The sequence below is a fragment of the Artemia franciscana genome, chromosome 2 (assembly GCF_032884065.1).
Source record: "Artemia franciscana chromosome 2, ASM3288406v1, whole genome shotgun sequence".
NCBI classification, from domain to species: domain Eukaryota; kingdom Metazoa; phylum Arthropoda; class Branchiopoda; order Anostraca; family Artemiidae; genus Artemia; species Artemia franciscana.
In genome coordinates, this window is record NC_088864.1 from 44,796,696 (window position 1) to 44,816,529 (window position 19,834).

Here is a 19,834-nt window from a genome sequence, read left to right on the forward strand (position 1 = left end):
GGCTATAATGAGAGAAAGCTTGAGATGGCTAGGGCACTTTCTGCGGATGTAGGATGACATATTGCTGAAGATTGTTCTTTTGGGCCGACCGTCTAGGGCTAAACGGAAAGCAGGTCATTCGCGGTTTGGGTAGGAGGATGTTATAAAGAAAGATTTAGGGGAAATAAGAACTTCCTGAGACGATGTAAAAAGGGGGAAATTGAATAGATTAGGATGAAGGAAGAGTGTGCATAGCTGTGTCAGCCTCAAATGACTTTTTGCTGCGGTAAATTGTTATTCTTAGGCATATTCAGGACTAAATGAATGGTAGTAAAGTTTCAGTTATTTGCATGTATACCTAGTTACGAACTAGAAGCCTGATCAGAACAAAATCAGAAATTCTGGTCAAAATCAGATATTCAAGAAATAATTGATTGGAAATAAATTACGCTTGATTGAAGAGACAAATGTACGACTATTTTGAGGCTTCTTTTCATGATCGAATGTTAATTTTCAAAAGATCCTCGCATACTAAAATTTCCACGGGAAAAGCTGTCAAGTTGAACGATGGCTCAATTTTTTCCTATGACATCCATATGTAGGTTAACCATGCCCAGAATCTTTGGGAGAATATTTCTGAAGAACAAATTTTAAGATTCATGGGAAAATCCCACGGATGCTAGGGTTTGAAAGTAGATTGCCTTTTTAAAGCTGAATTGACAGTAATTTTGCGTATTTTATTTCCATAATTTTCATTCCTTTGACGATGTTTAAATATCCCTGCAAAATTTGGTTTATTCAGATCTTTTTTTTGCTTGGGTGGTAGGTCTTGGTCAGGCAATGCAAAATCTTTCAGTAATTTAATTTTTGTGTTTTCTGAATTATTTTTATTGTTTTCTGATTTTTTTTTTTTTCATTTTCTGAATTTGAGGTACACGGTGTAAGTTAACCTCATTTATATACAGCTGACACCTCTCAAATCATCCATAACCAGATAATGCTTGATATTTCGTGTTTCAGAAAGAATCTAAGAGCTTATCATCAGCTAATGAGCTTGGACTGGCCAACGTAGGAGGTGTTTTCGTTGTTTTATTGCTTGGCTTGATTGCAGCAAGTATTGTTGGACTCTTCGAGTTCTTTTGGAAGGCTAGAAAACTTGCAGGTGATTTTTGCTTCTTTTTCTTATTAGATTGTAAAAGATAGAGAATAGAGGATGATATTTCATCCTTATCCTCTAATTTTTGTTAGACACCAATATCAGTTTCGACAGTGAGAATAACCTAAACTTTGTTTACAAAGAAGAAGAAGAAAACAATCTGACAGACTAACAAATTTAACAAATTCTATTCGTTCTATAACTATCCAATAGATAGTTAATAGGATTAAGTTTATTACATTTTTGGAAGGTCTTCAAATTTATCTGGAGAGCAAAATGGAGACTTCTTTTGTTGCCAACTACTCGTAGTCAGCTAGACTGGTACTTGGCATTTCATCTTGATCTACCCAGCTCAGTCTACCATAGAAGGTGCAAACAGGCATCTATGCAGGGAAAGGTGAGTGGGAGAGTATTATGGCTGTATGACATACAGACAGAACACCGTATTTGGACACTAAATCTTCCCTATACGACAGACAGGACACCTTATTTTGGCGCTATAGTTTGCCTATACTACAGACTCTACGCCTGAGACTTTTCCTAGTTAAATGTCAGAGAGACAGAGGTTGAAGAACAAGAATTTTGGGAAGCGGTTCAGTGACATATTTTTTTTTGTATTTAAACTGCTTCTTAATGTAGTAACACTATCAGTTTTGAAACAGCTTTCAAAATGAATAAACAATTTTCAAATGTAAGTAATTAAGAAGTATGTATGCCTTACCTATTTTATTTTTCCTTTAAGTAAAAAAAATCCGAATTTTGCATTGATCAAATACACATTAAAAAAATCGTTAATTCAATATGTTTAACACTAATGCAGGAATTGAGCTGAAAGACGTTAAGACAAGTTGCTGGGTTTGAGCTTTTTTAATCTAATTTGTAGATCTGAATGCCCTAGGTATATTCGAACGTTAAAGAAGGATAATTACTCTTAAAGTTTATTTTGCTAGTCTATTGGAGAGAGCAATTGGGTTTAAACATGCGAATAGAAAGATTTTTAGCTTTTTGACGAAAATCATATGGAAGATAATAATATTAAAGCCAATATGAAAAGAAGAATAGAAACGTATTAGTTAATAGTGAAATATGCTTACTCAAAAAGGGTTGAATTAAAACAATCAAATATATAGGTTAACATTAAAACAAAAACAAATATTGAAGAAGGGAGTTTCTGTGGTACTGGAAACGCACCGAACCCCCTTTTTTTTATTCATTATGAGTTATATTTAGATGAGCTCTTATGCATCACTTGCTAGGCTAGGATTTCGAGAGTTTTCCAACAGCATTCTCTACTTTTCTATGTCTTTTCTGTAAGTACTTTTCTTAATAAAATTGAAAGAGGGTTACGTACTATGATTTTATTTGCTTTTCTCGACTTTGCACATATATATTGGGATTGAGCTATAAGGGAATTGGCTTGAACGAGGGTTGAGTTTGATGAGAGTTGATTTAAACGGGACCGAGTTAAACAGGATTGAAGCAGAAATTAATGGATTTTGATGAAAAAGACAGCAAATTTTTCTGCAATTAGAAGACTGCCGTGTAACTAAAGAGTTTTAGATAATTTTCAAGAACGCTGTCTTATTTTGAAGCCTGAAAAGCTTAACCAAAGATTTTTAAGAAAATCTTCAAAAATTAAACCGAGATTTAAGATACGGGAATGCCTAGGACTTTCTCGATGAATTTTTCAGGGGATTATGAATGATGAAAGGAGAACCAGAAAATATGAGTTGGGGATATGGAGAGATCTTTAAGTGAGGGCTACATACATTTTTAAATATTGAATTATATTGTTTTGTTTCTATGCATTCTATTTTCTTTCATCTACATGGAAAGCAGGAGAACATAAATGACAATTAAAACTATATTTATTATTTTAGAGTAATGCAGAATCTTCAAAATCACTAAAAAGACCCAGGAGAGAGGTTGAATATATGTTTGAAGAGTTTTTTAATGAAGAAACATTGCAATCACCTGGTCATGTTGATTGTGAAATGCTAAACAATCTTCCCTAGTGTGTGTGCCTTTGAAGAATAAGGTACGCCAGGGGATAATTATGCTTGGCGCGAGCAGTCCAGTCCCAATACTAATAAACTATTGGAAGATGTATATGGAGAGGTGAATGAAACTTCCCCAATATTTCGAAGGAGGGTTTGGATGATAGTTGTGCCCAACCAAGTGCCTTTAAACAGGGTTTGGTTGTCAGTTTTACTCAACCAAACGCCTTTAAAGAGCAGGGTGTATCAGAGGAGCATTTTGGCTGCATTGATAAGCTCTGTCCGAATACTCGTAAATTCTTAGGAGATTGTTCTAGAGAGGCGATTGTAACTCCCTCAATATTTCAATGGCATTACACAAGCTCAGCCAAGTGTCTTTGAACAGCAAAGTGTACCAGAGAATGATTTTGCTAGGGCTGAACACATCAGTCCAGATACTCTCGAAGATATGCTGAGTGAGCTGGGTGATTTCACCCCACGCTCCACCCACCTAAAGACATTGACGTTGAAGAAGGACAGAGTGGTAGTGGTATGGCAGAGGAAACCTCTGTAACGTACGCTGTATTGCTAGATTTTTATTTTTCAAACTCTGCCTTGCGATTGTAACTCCCCCAATATTTCAATGGGCATTACACAAGCTCAGCCAAGTGTCTTTGAACAGCAAAGTGTACCAGAGAATGATTTTTCTAGGGCTGAACACATCAGTCCAGATACTCTTGAAGATATGCTGAGTGAGCTGGGTGATTTTACCCCGCGCTCCACCCACCTAAAGACATTGACGTTGAAGAAGGACAGAGTGGTAGTGGTGTGGCAGAGGAAACCTCTGTAACGCACGCTGTATTGCTAGACTTTTATTTTTCAAACTCTGCCTTGCACACTGCATTTGGGGATCTGTTCAATACATTGATAGTAGGGAATATTATGACAGAGCCAATTGACATAGTACACTCCTATTTAGGCAAGATTCGACCTCTCCTTGAACGACAGATTCGGGAATGGGAAGGGAGAGATAGCACAAGAGCATCCATCGCACAAAATTGTTTTATTTAAATGATAAGTCGGTTGATGTATATTCGCACTATGTGCAAACTGAAATGCTAGTGAAAAAACTGAATGCTTGTGAAAAAGTCTAGACAGTCAAACCCAAAACACAAGCACAGACAGTTGAATTTTTTGTGAGCCCAACTGTCTTACTTTATAATTGAAAGTTCACTTGCATAACATTCGAGGCAGATAGGAGACCCTTTTAGGCTTTGGAATCTTATTCCCCTTTGCAGTTTCAGTCAACTTGTTGTTCAATTAACATTAAATTAACTTTTTTTTTAATAGTCTAGCAAATGCTAAAGTGTATCAATTGAATCAATTGCCTTTCCTGACGCTCATTGCAGAATGGCCCCGTTTTGACTTTAGACGCTTGTTTGCCTCTGATTCTAGGTGAAATTAACGGTCTCATGTTTCAATTCTAAATTCTTGGTTCAACCTGCCTAAGACCATAGGTAAGCGTCCCTTATTTATCTCTCATTCCAGGCAATCTAATGGTTCTATGTCAATTTTAAATTCCTGGTCAACCTGCGTGAGACTCTTGGCAGGTGTGACTTGCTAAAAGATAACAAACCGTGCGTTGGTCCAATAAGAGAGGCACCTGTATACTTCCGCCGTTTACCCAAGCCAAACTAATCAAACACTTGGAAAACTATAGGTTCCATCACTATATTAGCTCTATGACTATCTACCTTGGTTCTACTGCCCTAACAATGATGCATGGACGTATAATAGATTAGACATATCTATTAGCAAATGAACTAACCTCCTTTTTATACAATCCTAATAAGGGGGAAATTAATGCCAGGTTTACTTCTCACTCAATTGGACTGTCTGTCTTGGTTTTTTCTACAATTAGCCATGACTTGATGCCCACAACTATTCCATTTTAATTCAAAATCGGCCAAACGCGACCAGCCCTGATAAAAGGATGTTAGGGCCCCCATAGTAACAAGTATAGAGCACCCTCTCTCTTCAAATGAAGGAGATAGACGAATTATCAAATAAATTTTTATTATATATTTTATTTTATATATATTTTTAATTTTATATATTTTGTTATATGCTTCTTTTTGTTTTATCCTCTTTCACTGAAAGAGCCCAGTTACCCTTCTCTGCATGATTCTTAGTATTCATCGCACAACATTGTTTTATTTAAATGAAAAGCCGGTTAATGTATATTCGCACTATGTGCAAACTGAAATGGTAATACCTCACCCGCACTTGGAGAATTTTGAGTGTATTTATGGAGTGGGTATTTAATATTGTCACAAAACTGGATAATTATAATGAGAGGAAGAGTTCGTTGAAAATTTAAATGTGAATATTCGTAAATTAAAAAAAATATTTTATTTAAGAAGCAAGGGGGAAAGGCCTATAGTTTTAAAATATAATTCAGATTTAGAGGGATGTAAAAGTGTACAAAAATTGTTTCGAAACAGGGCTTCAGTGTTTCAAATATGCATTTCCTATAGCAGCCCACAAACACCTGCGAAAGGAAGCTACGAAGACAAAGTTGGACCAATGGGCTACTAATTGGGGTGGGGAGGGGGTAGAGTTTCCTATTTCAAAATTCAATCCTACAGAGTGCCAAGATCGCCTTAGGCTGCGAAGCCAAACTCACAGATGTATATGACTCATCAAATTTATATCATGTCAAAGAACATGAAGTTATTGTGGTCTCTTATGTGAATGCCTAATTAGACTCGTGTAATACTATGTAATTGGTAGAGGTAGTTGAAACATTGAATGGGGAAGGTTGTATGTGAAAAACCATGACTGCACTTATTCAAACGGCAAATAAATCGATTTCATGGTTGCGCAACGTAAATTATCCGATGACTCTATCGCCAGAGGACAAGCTTGCCATTAAAAATAAAGATATGTGTTGGGTTTATAAGAAGACATTTGTTGAGGGTAGCAGGAGAGGGATGTTAATTCGCGACCATAACCATCTAAGCAATCATATTTTTTTCGGGAGGGAATAAGCTTCTGGGGGGTGGCACATAAATCACACAATTTAAATGTTAGACAATATTACTTTCTTCCTGTTTATATACAAAATTCCGATTATGATTTGAAATTCATTTTACAAGCGGTGGCATGTTTGCGTCAGCAAGTTGTAGATGGCGCATGGATAGGTGGTTCTTTTTCTTACAATATCATACACAAATCGCTTGTTAAGCTGCTAGTCCTAGATCTCATACTGAATACAATAGATAATGAAGCCGATAATGAAGCCGAGGGTATTCGATTAATCTCATTAAATCAATTTGAAAATTAATGGGATATCAGTCCCGAAGGCAGTGTTCTACTAGATTTCGCACCATGATCACAAATCAAATAATCAGCGTTTTTTATATGGATCCTTGCATGTCCAAATACAAATCCTATTCTATACCATCGGATTTCTTTGAAAAAATTTAAAGTTTTAACAATACCATTATCATCGTTAATAGTAGCCCATCGAGCGTAAAGACAGGTCATTGGCTATGCATCTTTCAAACACCAAATAATGCAGAAGTTTTTGATGCCCTAGGTCCACTATTTTCATTCTACACTCTGCAAATCAATAATTTTATTGAAAGCACGTTGAAAACTATTATTCAAAACCAGAAGAGAATGCAGGATTTAACAACTAAAAGCTGTGGTTTTCATGCACTGCTGAATTTCTTTTTCAGATGTCGTGGTTATACTTATAATGAATTTCTCAACATTTACGTTGACAATCCTCGCCTGAACGACTTCCTAGTGGAAACTATACTTTCGTACCTGAATAATATTGATTTCGATACCCCACGGATAGAATTTTCTAAAAATGTTTGTAAATTTGTTTATTAAGGAAAGATTTTCCCTTTTTTAGATTTCTACTTCTCCGTATAGGTAGCTGTCAAGAACAACTAATTGCGATAGATCATCTGAATTCACTGTATATTAATCTTGATGTGTAGTCAGGGTCAATGTAATTTCACTCTTATTGTATCTCTTTGTCAAGTCAATGATACTATTTTCATTCATATTGTAAAATTCAGGTGTTTCAATTTGCTTACTTGAAGCAATATCACATAGAGTGTTTTCAAATGGAGAATCACTTTCTGTAACAGTCAAATAAAATCAGTAGGTTTACAATCATAGTAGTCACTGTCTCCAGAACGATGACGCAGAAACCACATTCTCTTGTTATTCCAACAGTTGAAGCATAGATCTGATTCTTCCTCCCAAAACAATTTAAAACCATGACGATACCAGTCTCTTAGAAATAAACTAAAACCTCTCCTAGGGTTCTTTCCAATCATACCAGAATAGGTATTCTTCCGCTGATTACTTTTATACTAGTGACAATTAGAGCATAGGAATCCTCTATTGTGAGAGTCACAAGTCTCTTCAAGGCAGGAATTACGGCCTTTAATTTGTACTGCATATCCTCTATGCAATTTATACGAATTTCAAATCTATACTCGTCAATAATTGTACAATTTTCACATGATGAACAGCTGCCTAGTGTATACATGCATAGTGGATATGTATACAACATTTTTCCCGTGTTGACTCTCTCACCGCCAAAATGAAACTGACTTACGATCGATAAGGAGTTTGTTCTTTTCTGGTTCGAGAGAGAGAGAGAGAGAGAGAGAGAGAGAGAGAGAGAGAGAGAGAGAGAGAGAGAGAGAGAGAGAGAGAGAGAGAGAGAGAGAGAGAGAGAGAGAGAGAGAGAGAGAGAGAGAGAGAGGAGTAATCGAGTTCTACTTTGGTAATATCCATACAGAGAGGAACGGTAATCTACTAAACATATCTAACAAGAAAAAACATTTTCGATTTAGAAACATTTTTATTACATAATTAGAACAATATATGTAATTTATTTTTCATTCACGGATTCAAAATATTGTCCTCAATATATTTCGTTATTGCATTAAAAGCAGCTTGAAGTCTATGTATATACATTATATTAAGTTTTGCTTCAAAACATAACTGTTCCTCAAATTTGAATTTGCTCAATGATATCAAATACCTTGCATACCCATCATCCCATTCAAAGCTTAGTCGAGTTCCTCTTATAATTTCTGCTGCTATGTTTGGTACTTTTGTCTTTGTATCATTGCTGCTGCTGCCAGCTCCACAATCAACTTCTCATAAGGTAAACAAACCAGGGTCGTTCCTCTTATGTAGAACGTTTTCTAATTTTATACTTATCTAACTATGTTAATTATGGTGTCATCGGCCCTATAGTAGTGATAGTAACCGGTTAAGCTAATGAACTTACTTCAGTACTCCTTATGGCCCCACTACTCAGGAGGTAAAGACCAAAGTCCTCCAAAATTCCATGATTCTTACGGCTCTTCTGAATTTTCGTAGAATTTCAGTTAGTACTTGCTATTCCTGTTTTATAAGTTAAGCGGCAGCCCAGAACTGCCCCCCCTCTTACCCCCATTCTTCACAACAATGTATGCATTAGATCGTTTACTAAATGCTCGTCTATTGATTACAATAAAACGTCCCTAACTCGAATATCAAGTGAAATGATAACTTACTGTTTCTAGATAACAAGGTTTCTGTTTTCGTGCTCATTTTCTGTGCTTAAGTTAACAGCTAAAACGATGCTTAGAAAAAATGCCTAGTGAACATTGGGCCAATAAAAAAAGAGAAGGAAACAATGGCATTGAACATACTTGAAAAAAAAACTGATCCTTTCAGTTTTGGAAAGAGAACTATAAAGCTTAGTATATTTTGATGGAATCTACTTTGCAAAGCTTCCAATTTAGAGCTTCTATTGGAGTAGCATATATTGTTAACTATATTTCAAAAGGGTTCAGTTATTACGAAGTTATCAAGTATTTGATTATCAAACAATTGAAGTGAGAAAGAAAAAGCAAAAAAAAAACGCCGCATCTTAGCACAAAGCCTCCTGACACCATACAGCAACGCAAAGCTAGGGAAATTTATTGCCTACGTTTACCTCGTAGACTTTCACTTCTTTAGTGTCTTGCGATAATTAGATTTTTCCCGTTGTAGCCTCTGAAATCCACAGACGAGGGTTCATTCCATTTGCTTTCCTGAGTTTGTGAGCAATACTAGCATATATAAGTTCATTACGATCAACAATGTAACGAATTTTAACCATAGCAATAAAATATTCGTTAAATATAAAAACACTTATAAAAACGATAAAAACGTTAAATAAAATATTTTATAATATAAAAACGTTAAAGCACCCTTTTAATATTACCTTTGCTTAATTCAGATGTCGCTGCTTGTAGACACTGATTTATCAAATTTAATTCATAAAAAACTTTGTTTTATCACTTTTGTGTGAAAGCATCTTTCTTAATGGATTAATTTTATTGGGTACTTTAGCATTAGTTATTACATATTGGAATACTGCAAATTTGTTAATGTAAATTTTATTGGCCATATATTTAGCCATTATTCTAAAAACAACGGAACAAAAACACATTCACAAAACAGGCCTTACGCTTGACGGACTTTCAACTTTAACAGGCATCACTCCTTCATAATAGTCAAGCACAAAGCCGCAAAGCCGTGTCTGAAGGGGGACCAGGTTTACACCCCCCCCCCCCCGAAATTTTTATTCAGCTCGTAAAAAAGTACCAAAAATCCATACAACACATTTTTGACACGTTTTGCAAATTTTTGTGTGTGCCCCTCCCTGAACAAAGTCCTGAATACGTCCTCGGTCAAACATATCAGGGCTACAATTTATTTTAAAATCGAAGAGCTGAATCGAGTTGTCGATGCTCTATTATCCTAGATCTAATTTTCAAACAGTGTGTTTTAATATTGTAAAGTTTATAAAACAAACAGCTGCGACTAAAAAACGTCAGTTAATGCTATATGCCTCTTGTGATTGCCAATCTGGGCAGTAACCGAATCAATTAAAGATACACAGAACAAGGTTCAACCATGCAAGTGAAAAAAAAAAAAAAAAATTATATTATATAGGGAGAACAAAATCGATTTCTCGGCTTTTTCAGCGTTCAACAACCAAAAGTTAAAAATGCATGAGACATGTGGTGGCTCAGAATACTTAATATAACAATGATAGTTAATGATGATGATTTATTATATGGATCTACTAGACTACTTGAGGGGTTTCCTAACTGCATATCACTCCTTTTCACACCTATCGAGTGAACAGACCAATGAAGAATACGAATTGAAAGGAAAAGGGATAAAGAAAAGGAAAGGGGACCATAAAGGAAGCCCTTCTGAAGTTCTAAAATTCCCCGTTCATGGGAAGATGATAATCTTAGACGTTTTGAGGAGGACATAATTTGCTCAGGACGGTTTTAGGCCACAAAAAAAACAAAAAAACATGACACTATTTTAAAAGATCAAATGAAGGTTTTTAGTCGATTAAGATGATGAAAACAGTAAATCTAAAACCCCTGCTTATTTGTTTTATTTTTTTTAAACAATAGGATGTTCCAGCCTTTAGAATTCTTATTGAAGGATATTGTAAAGCGAATTTACATTTTCCACATTCTTTTGGTTTTTATTGGGTGGTGGGTTTTTATTGTTTGCCACGACTCTTGATACTAACTTTTATTTGAAGGCGATGAGGTGGAAAGTATCAAAGCTGAGATGTTTAAAGAGCTGAAGTTTGCTTTGAGCTGCTCAGGAGAAGATACCAAACCAGTTAGAAAGCGACAAAGAATTGGTGACTCTGACAGCAACATCAACCGGAATTCAGTCAATAGGTCTGCCATTTGGAAAAGTAATGGACCAAATTCAAACAATAACTCCAATTCGTAGTAAATGGCTTTGTTTTGTATTCGAAGAAATTAAAATTGTAGTCACCTTTTTATATTTTGTTTAAACCTTAAAGCCATCTTAAATTTGTGGTATTTATAATAAAAACTTGTACAGAGTGACCTTGCATAGAAGATTAATAAATGTTCAGATGAGTACTTCTCATGTGTTATTGAAGATAAAATAAAAGAACAATATCGCTTGATTTGCAGGAACCCATCACTTTTGGGATTATACGCCAACACGTTATATAGTTTGCCTACCAAAGATGGGTATCTATTGCTTTATTCACAAGTTCCCTACCCTTGATTTAACTTAAACAACCTTAGTTTCAAAATTTCTAACAGATAACATTAAGTTTTTAACAGAGACTCGTACTATAAAGCAGTACTTATTGCTAAAGCCAGTTTGTGCTAGGAGTACTTTCCCATCTTCTTTTGGGAGAACCTAAGCCTTTATTATTTGCCGAATTCTTCTATTCCTAGATAATTTTGGCGCTGCTGAAATTCAAATTCTTTTCGTAAATTATTGAGTACTGTCAATCACTCGATTATCACAATGTTAGGCTTAGCAATCATCCTTCTAGACACTTGCCACCCTCGTCTTTGCCATCAATTCTAAGTAACTTTTTTAAGACACCGAATTGTCAAAATCTATTCTAACATACATTTAGAACATTCTACTTACTGAAATCTGTAAACTGACACCAAAAAAATATGAACATTTTTTCCACAAGATGGTCGGTGTTTTTAAGCAAAACCCAGCAACTGATATTCTTTCAGAACTTTCTCTACAGTCTGTTTGGTATGGACAAAGTCAAATTGGTTTCTGAACAATGTATTTTCTCCGTTTAACAAGCAAATGCCTTCCAGATACCAAACTGCTTCAAGAGGTTAGGTGGGATCTACCACCATTATATCTATCACAGAGCAAAGGTGATACTGACCCTATTGAACTTGAAAGAACCCAAACTTAGCTCCCTAGTCGAAGGAAAGGGGCTATATCACACTGAGAAGGTGCGATAAATGGGCGGGGCTTATCAGTCCGAAGTTACCAGATCCCCAAATAGTGTGTCCACCAATCAATTATATAAGCAAACCTCTAAAGATGGATGAATTGACTGGAAAATACCCAAAAGCCATACAAGGGTCTGGAGCCAGCTACTCTTGACCTTGACCATTGGGGAATTGCCGACAAGGCCGTTTTGATGCAGCCTCAAGTGCTTCAAATACATGTAAGTATCCTACAAATCTTGTCATACTCAAGCGCTGAAGGCAGCATTACCAGAACCAGAACAGCTGCCAAAAGCTGACCTGTGTTATTCTTTAAATCTTGCTTTTATAATTAAATATCGTTCGAAAATACCATTGCGAGACAAAATATAGAGGTCGATAAACACAAATTTGTAGGAAACCATTCATAAAAAAGACTTTAATCTTTTGGTTGGTTAAAAAGTAACAATCAGTTAATCAAGCACTTAATGCACTAGTGGCATCCAAATCTCCATCAAAACAGGTTGAAAAATTACTATGATCACATCCTAGTTGAGTGCTGCAAACGCGTTAATTTCTATTGCTCTCGTTTCCTCATCATTTTCATTGTCTATAAAAATAAATATGAAGAATTCATGCGACCAGAACAAATTTTATATTTAAGGCGAACGTCCTAACTTTTCTCGCCCAGTGTCTGATAGATATCTGAAAAATTTTCAGATGTCTATCAGACACTGTGCGAGAAAAGTTAGGAAAAGCTCAGAGAGGTGACTTCATCATATCCAAGTTTGGAATGTAATTCGCCTTATGCCAAGATATGTAGGTATTTAGCAGCTGTGCCAATGGATCAGGCTATACAGAAATCAAATTGCATGGGTCCGTGAATACGGTGAATAAAATATAATTTCTAAGAAGGCACATTTATTATGTTATTCATCTCCCTTCAAAATTTCCAGCTTCGATCGGTCAAATCGGTAGCTCTTATTCAAAAAGTGGTTTGTCATATGATAATTTTAGAAGAAATTCGGAAAAAAGATTGTTTTTTTTTCACTGCAAGCAATAGCAGTTAGCAAAAGGGACAGCTATTGAGACATACCCAACAGTGGCGGTTCTGGTCTCTCTTGCGTCTGGGGCAAAATCTTGGTTTGAAAATCTGATGGGCGGAGAAAGAAGAGGGGCTTGGCTAAGGCTAATCAGCTAGCAGCGATGAACATGCCTAGGGCGAAATATGGACTCATTTTTTATTTATGTGGGATTTTATCTTTGCTTCATTTTCAACAAACCTCATTTGCCACTTTGAACCTTGAAAACACTTTAGCTACAAATAAATAGATCAATTATTTTATTTAAAAGTGTCTCTTATGAACAAGTAAAAAACAATAATTCCTAATTATACAATTATCTCTTTTTGCCGGCTTTTTGATTTTGGGCTATATTGATTGACTCTTGATACATTCTGACTATTTCTGCTTGTACTTCCGGTAATGCTGGCGAGTATCGGCTATAATCCATACTAAATTCTCCTTTGCCTTGTGTCGCTGAACGCAGTTCTGATGCATATCCAAACATGTCGTTCAACGGTACCTATAAGACAAATGATGTAATTCCGTCTTGTTAATGAAGCTTGTGAAATAACGCTGAAGCGCAAGATGAGAAGAACCTCTTCCCTATCCATGCAATATAGGGCAGGTATATAAACTGATTTATACACCTTTTCTGGTCCAGACTTTCATGTCGAGCAGGTTAATGAATTTCGTTTATCTATATTCCGTCGCTTAAGTAAATTTTAAAGAAGACAAAAATAAAAAAGGATATTTTCATTCATTCAATTCTGAATGTCTTCTGAATAACCGCAAGGTCTTCAGTGATTTACTAAGGTTTTTTTCTAGTTTATTTGACCCGTATCGTTATTTCCTGGGAAAAAGAACTTAAAAACTATTGTCAATTCATTGCGAAGTTCTTTATAACCTGGAAGAAAGGAACGTCAAAACGGTATTTCAACAGTATTTAAAGGCTAATACTATTAGTACTCTTACGAATATCATTTTTAAAATGATCTGACTATTCCTACAACATTGTCCATACCTCGACCATTCCAACGACGTTTCTATTGTCTCGACTAACCCTACTAGAACTACATCGAGTTCTTTTACCAGGACTACTATTTACAATACTTTTGACAAGATGTTTTGGATCCAAACTACCGTAATAGATGTTTCACTTCATTTAAGAAAAGTCACCTTGAATAAATAAAGGGCTATGACGAGCAACCTGAACAATGGTTCTTGGGGTAGTGACTTATCGAGTCAAAAAATTCTTGATAACATTTTCTCATAGCCGAGTGGATGTTGCGCTCGATTTGGAATCCTTTGTCCGAAGGGCGAGGATTCGAATCCTAGTGTATGCAATTCTTTGGTTTGGGACGGGGGTCAGTGGCGTGACTGTAAGCTCAGCCAGAGTCAAACCAGCTCTAAATGAGTGCCTGGAGAAATCTGGGGAAGGTAAGCAGGAAGAGTGTGCGGAAGCACAGAATTGGTGGCCCCCTCCCCCATTGCACTGCCTAGCTGAAGGGCCTTGAGATGGAGATCACCACTGCCGATTTGGACTCTAAGGGTGAGGTGCCATATCCTTTACCTACCTTTTTCTTTTTTACCTTTACCTACTTCGTATCCTTTACCTACCTATTTTTCTCATTTATATCTGGTGTTCCTGTATCAGTGACTGATGATTATTATTGACAAGGGAAGCTACCACAAGAGTGATATCAGTATATACAGGTGAAGGTAGAAACGGTCTTGGTTATTTCACTATAAACCTGGGGTTTGCTGTTAATTTCTTTATTTAATAAAAACCTTTTTCTACGATAATACAAAAACTAATGCACCGTATAAGAATTCGCTTTTGCTTCTCTTCGTATTGAAAAATGTAATAGTACCACAGTAATCTCTATTTTAGAGAAGTTTAGTTTTTTAATTAGTGATCAGTTTGGTTTTCAAACAAAAAGGAAAACTAAGGATGCGCTGTAATTTCTAACTACTGTAATTAATTTGGCTTTGGACAATGGTATGTCCTACTCTAAAGAAAATTGGAGATGCACGGGGTCCGTGGTAAATCTGATGGTATTATAAATAGTATCCTCAGTAACTGGTATCAGTTTGAGGGCATAAATTACCATGCAATTCAATCTTCGTCCTTGGGGTTGTGGATTTGTTCTGGATCCTGTTCTTTTCCTGTCGCCCATTAATGAAAAGAAAAAAAAAGTGCCGAATTCGGACAGTGTCATTGTTTACTAATTAAACAGCTGCTGTAAGTACAGTAAAAACAGAAGTTACTTCTGACATCGAACACAGATGATAATATATATCCATGGCTGAGTGCGAATATATTTAAAACTGATTTGAAAACTGACTATCTACCTTAGTTCTTCTGCCCTACGAATGACGCATGGACGGATAATATATAGCGTTATCTGGACGCATGGACGCATATCATTTTTATACAATCCTACTAATATCAGGGATAATGCCGGATTTGCCTCTCACTCAATCGGACTATCTGTCTTGGCTTTTTCTACAATTAGCCATGGCTTGATGCCCACAACTACTAGATTTTACACTACACAACATTACCACATTACTACTTGAATTAAATTTTTATTAGTGCAAATGTCTAAATTTATGAAATGAATCAATCGCCTTGCCTGACACTCATTACAGATGGGCCCAGTTTGACTTTAGACGCTCTTTGCCTCTCATCCCATGTTAATTGTCAATTCTAAATTCTTCTAGTGTCAATTCTAAATTCTTGATTCAACCTGCCTAAGACCATAAGTAGGCGCGCCTTCTTTACCTCTCATTCCAGGCAATCTAACGGCCCTATGTCAATTTTAATTCTTGGTCAAGCTGCCTGAGACTCTCGATGGGAGTTCCTTTCTAAAAGCTAACAAACAAGTATTGGTCCTATAAGAGTCATACTTACTATTTAACCAAACACTTGGAAAACTATAGGTTCTATGACTATCTTAATTCTTGACTGTCTACCTTAGTTCTCCTGCCCTAGGAATGACGCATGGACGAGATAGCATTATCTGTTAACAAATGAACAAACATCGTTTTGATACAATCCTAATAAGGGGTCTAATGCCAGATTTGCCTCTCGCTCAATCGGACTATCTGTTTTGGCTTTTTCTAAAATTAGCCATGGCTAGATGACCACAACTACTTGATCTTAATTAAAAATCAATAATTCAATTCATAGCATGTTTTTTTTCATTAAGTCTATTGGAGTTTATATGAACAAAACACTGCTTTTCAGGCTCCATATTTGGTATATTTACAAAAAGTGTCCCATAACGTTGATAGAGTAAGAAAACTTAGAATATTTTTTTCCTCTTCAACTGACACACTTTTTGTACCCTTGTTCCTCCATATAAAATTTATTTTGGGATAGCGTTTATTTTGGGATGGTACCTTCAACTGTTCGTTCTGTGCGCCTCCTACAAAATAAAGCTATTCGGTTGTTGAATAGCCCATCGTTCCCATATTTGGCACGAAACACAAATGAACGTTTCAGGATAGTGCCTGTTTCTGGAATAAGTGGGTTTTATACACATCTATTATTCAGCTAAACCACAGCATACACCTGGTATATTTTGACAGTTTAGCGTACTCGAGTCCCTCAGCTCGTAACTTTGACATTCGATCATCTATAAATGTTCGAATCTTCCATTATTTGTTCCAGCACGGTCGACGTTCCCAGTCATTTATGAAGGTATTAGAGGTCAGAGCCTTCTTGATTACAATATGAAAAATGATTACGATTATAAACAATCGGTGTAGCTAACATAATATATCAATATGATTGTTTATTTGTAAGGTTTGGGGCCCCGAAGGAGAAAAGGGACTTGTTTGTTTGCCATTTTTTTTACTGCAGCGGTGTAGATGATTTACCCTCCCCTCGGAAGTTTCTACTTTTCGGGTTGGTCGTTAAGCTGAAGCTGTATATTCTATTTTTCCTGTTATAAAAAAATTCTTTTCTCTCCCTCTCTCTATGTCAATATCTTTTATATTCCGATCAAAATGATTCGGACTCTTGATCCCTCTAAAAAAAAAATAGAAAACGTAGACCGCGCTAAAACGAACAAAAGGGTCATTTATAGAGGACCCAGAGTCATAATCGATAGCTGAGGACCTCGAGTCCATTAATATTACAAAACATGCAAGGTATATACTGTGTCTTAATTTAAAGGTGAACAAAAGTGCATACAACACCCGTAGTTTGGAAGCAGGTAGTATCCTCAAACGCTCATATACCTTTCGTATCCATTCCCGGGGTTGTAGACCATCGAACAACCGAAGAGCGTTATTTTATGAAATAGGCCCTCGGCGAACAACAGAAGAGAACGTCCTAAGATAAACGCTACTACAATGAATCACATATAGGTGGATACAAGAAAGAATAAAGAAAACGCCTGATAGAAAGAGGAACAATATATTATAAACTGATCATTGGGCCAAGGTTATGGGACGCTTAAATTATCAGTCGCGTTCACCGAATCCACATGAATTCGCAAAAGACACGTAATATTTCTTTTAGAACTAAATTTATTTCCATTTGTTTTTTGTTGATTTGGCAGTAGATTTTGTTGGCAGCATAGAAACATTTTTATACATTCTGAACAACGCAGAATAATGCGCTGCTTGTCGGAGAAATTGCTGTCTAACATAAAAAAAAAGGATGGGACATTAAACACCCCTGTGGGACCTCACAAAACAAAACAAAATAAAAGTCTGTTTCTTTTGTTATAACAGTAAAGAAAGTAAACTTCAATGAGAGCAAACGCTAATATTACTTTGTGCACACAGAGGACAGAAAAATCCTCAAATAAACATTTGATTGAAATACTGACCTCAGCATAAATGGTGAACCAGCCTTCGCTTGACTCGGTTCCAGTAATAATGCCGTGACGTTTATTTAACTGACCCATTACGGTCCCTTGGAATTCTTCAGGTGCCGCAACTTCAACTGCCATAATTGGTTCAAGAATATGCCAATTTCCTAGGTCATATGCTAAAAGGAATTACTTATTATAAATCTAGGCAGTTGACTTATTCAAAGCTATTTTGAACGAGGATGATTTCCACAAATCAACTTCGTATAATTGAGTTGTTTTCCGTTTTCACTTTATGGTAGAAACACCATTGATTATCCTAACTTCCTTTGATAGAAACATAAAAGGAAAATAAGGTATTCCATTATTTTGGAATGCTATTTTTTTATCGGGAAATTCGTCCATAAAGAGTAGCATGTGGTATCTAAAATTGTCCTTAAGAAATTTATCTGAGAAACACCTAATAAATCAGGTGTTTCTCGCTTTTCAATTCCCACGCTTTAACACCATACTTAAAGTCAGTCATCACTGTTGCACTTGCAGCTTTGCAACTCTACATTCTGCAGCTTCATAAGGTGGTCTGATTGACCGCCAGTATCACTCTTCCCACAAATCGCATAATTTTACGATTGACCTAATGTCCCCTCCCCCACTTAACTAACATTTTTCTTTGTGAGGCTCATTCAAGCTATCTAAAATTTATATAAATTAGGACCCTCCCACTCCGATTGGTCCATAGTTAACCCTTCCTCGCATCACACATAGTATTTCAACAGCCCAAAAATCAAGGGTTTTATTTTGAAGGAGTTGCTGTTAAACTGCGTATGGGGTTGGGTTACGTAAGCATCATCACGTGAATTTGTTTTTCAGAAACGATTAAAAATATTATATAAAAAAATTAGTATCTTCTTGTTTGCTATTATAGTAACCTGCGAAGAGAAATTAAAAAAATTACCAGGTATTCAAACTTCGTAAGGTAATTAAACTCCTTTTCAATCGACCCTGGATAGAAACATATGCAGGTTATATTTTCTCGTAGGAGGGGTTAAAAACACCCAAAGTCACATATTTTATTACAATATGAAATTACAGATAAAATCGGAAAAGCTTTAAGATTTCAGGAGAGGTCAGAGATTTAAATTTCCTTTGTATACATACTGTCCGTGTGCTTACCTGATCTAGATATACATTTCTTATGGTTTTCTCTTTTACCGATTTCCAATGACCTTGTAATGAAAATTTAGTATCCAGCTCCAGCTACGTTAACCCCAGCTTTTACGTCAGAGTTTTAAGTTATTTTTTACAGATGGTTTTTATTTCTAAACACAGCTGGCAAGTTAATTAAAATTCTAATGGCCAATTTACATTGAGTCTAAGGACAAAATAAGAAATTTTCGATAAACTATATTTTTAATTTAATTTCGCCACCATATAAATTTACATTATAACTTTGAATTTACCAGAAAAACTTCATACGGGGAATTTTGAAAGTTGCAGCTATATTTATCAATACATATTGGCCAAAGAATAGGATTTACCTACCTTTTGCTAGCAAAAAACATAACAAGGGCGAAGGGTCTCACTTCGGTTGGACAACGTGTAGAACGCTAAAAATACTAAATCATAGGGAGGAGCTTTAACAGGGTAGCATTTTTTTTTTGGAGGAGGGGCAATAGCGTCCTCTAATTAAAAAAAACTTTTTCGCGCGTCAAACAACATTTTTACAGCATTTATATTTTAAAAAACCTGTCCATATTCCTCGAATTTGTAAAATACATTATGTCCCATCTACATTTTCGTGAATTGCCACCCCTAAAACTTCTTCTTCCATAATTCATGGAGAGCTATGCATTAAAAGCCCTGAATTCATGCTCTTTTAAAGCTTAGTAAAAGTTGATACCCTCATTCCCAACCTTTTAAATGGCTCTGACAGTCACGTCAATTTTGCATTGAAAAGATTATTTAGATATTTTAAATAAGTTGCTACCTTCCCAGACTTTAAAAGCCT

General features: G+C 35.9%; 3 protein-coding genes across 5 annotated transcripts in view; 2 read left to right on the top strand and 1 right to left on the bottom strand.

Moving 5' to 3' along the window:
- The window catches only part of LOC136042526 (glutamate receptor ionotropic, kainate 2-like), a 90,581-nt gene extending 79,582 nt beyond the window's left edge, over positions 1-10,999 (top strand). For all 3 annotated transcript variants that reach the window (XM_065727491.1, XM_065727498.1, XM_065727505.1), the window contains 2 exons: positions 1,000-1,141; positions 10,748-10,999. In XM_065727491.1, the coding sequence (XP_065583563.1) occupies positions 1,000-1,141; positions 10,748-10,947 (342 nt within the window). In that variant the 3' untranslated portion in view covers positions 10,948-10,999. The remainder of the gene's footprint in view (positions 1-999; positions 1,142-10,747) is intronic.
- The window catches only part of LOC136042589 (uncharacterized), a 478,776-nt gene that overhangs the window by 23,072 nt on the left and 435,870 nt on the right, over positions 1-19,834 (top strand). The gene's annotated exons all lie outside the window — the stretch shown is intronic.
- The window catches only part of LOC136042546 (elongation factor G, mitochondrial-like), a 70,272-nt gene continuing 63,699 nt past the window's right edge, over positions 13,262-19,834 (bottom strand). The window contains exons 12-13 of the mRNA XM_065727516.1: positions 17,845-18,005; positions 13,262-13,520 (exon numbers count right to left, since the gene is read on the bottom strand). Of these exons, the coding sequence (XP_065583588.1) occupies positions 13,335-13,520; positions 17,845-18,005 (347 nt within the window). The 3' untranslated portion in view covers positions 13,262-13,334. The remainder of the gene's footprint in view (positions 13,521-17,844; positions 18,006-19,834) is intronic.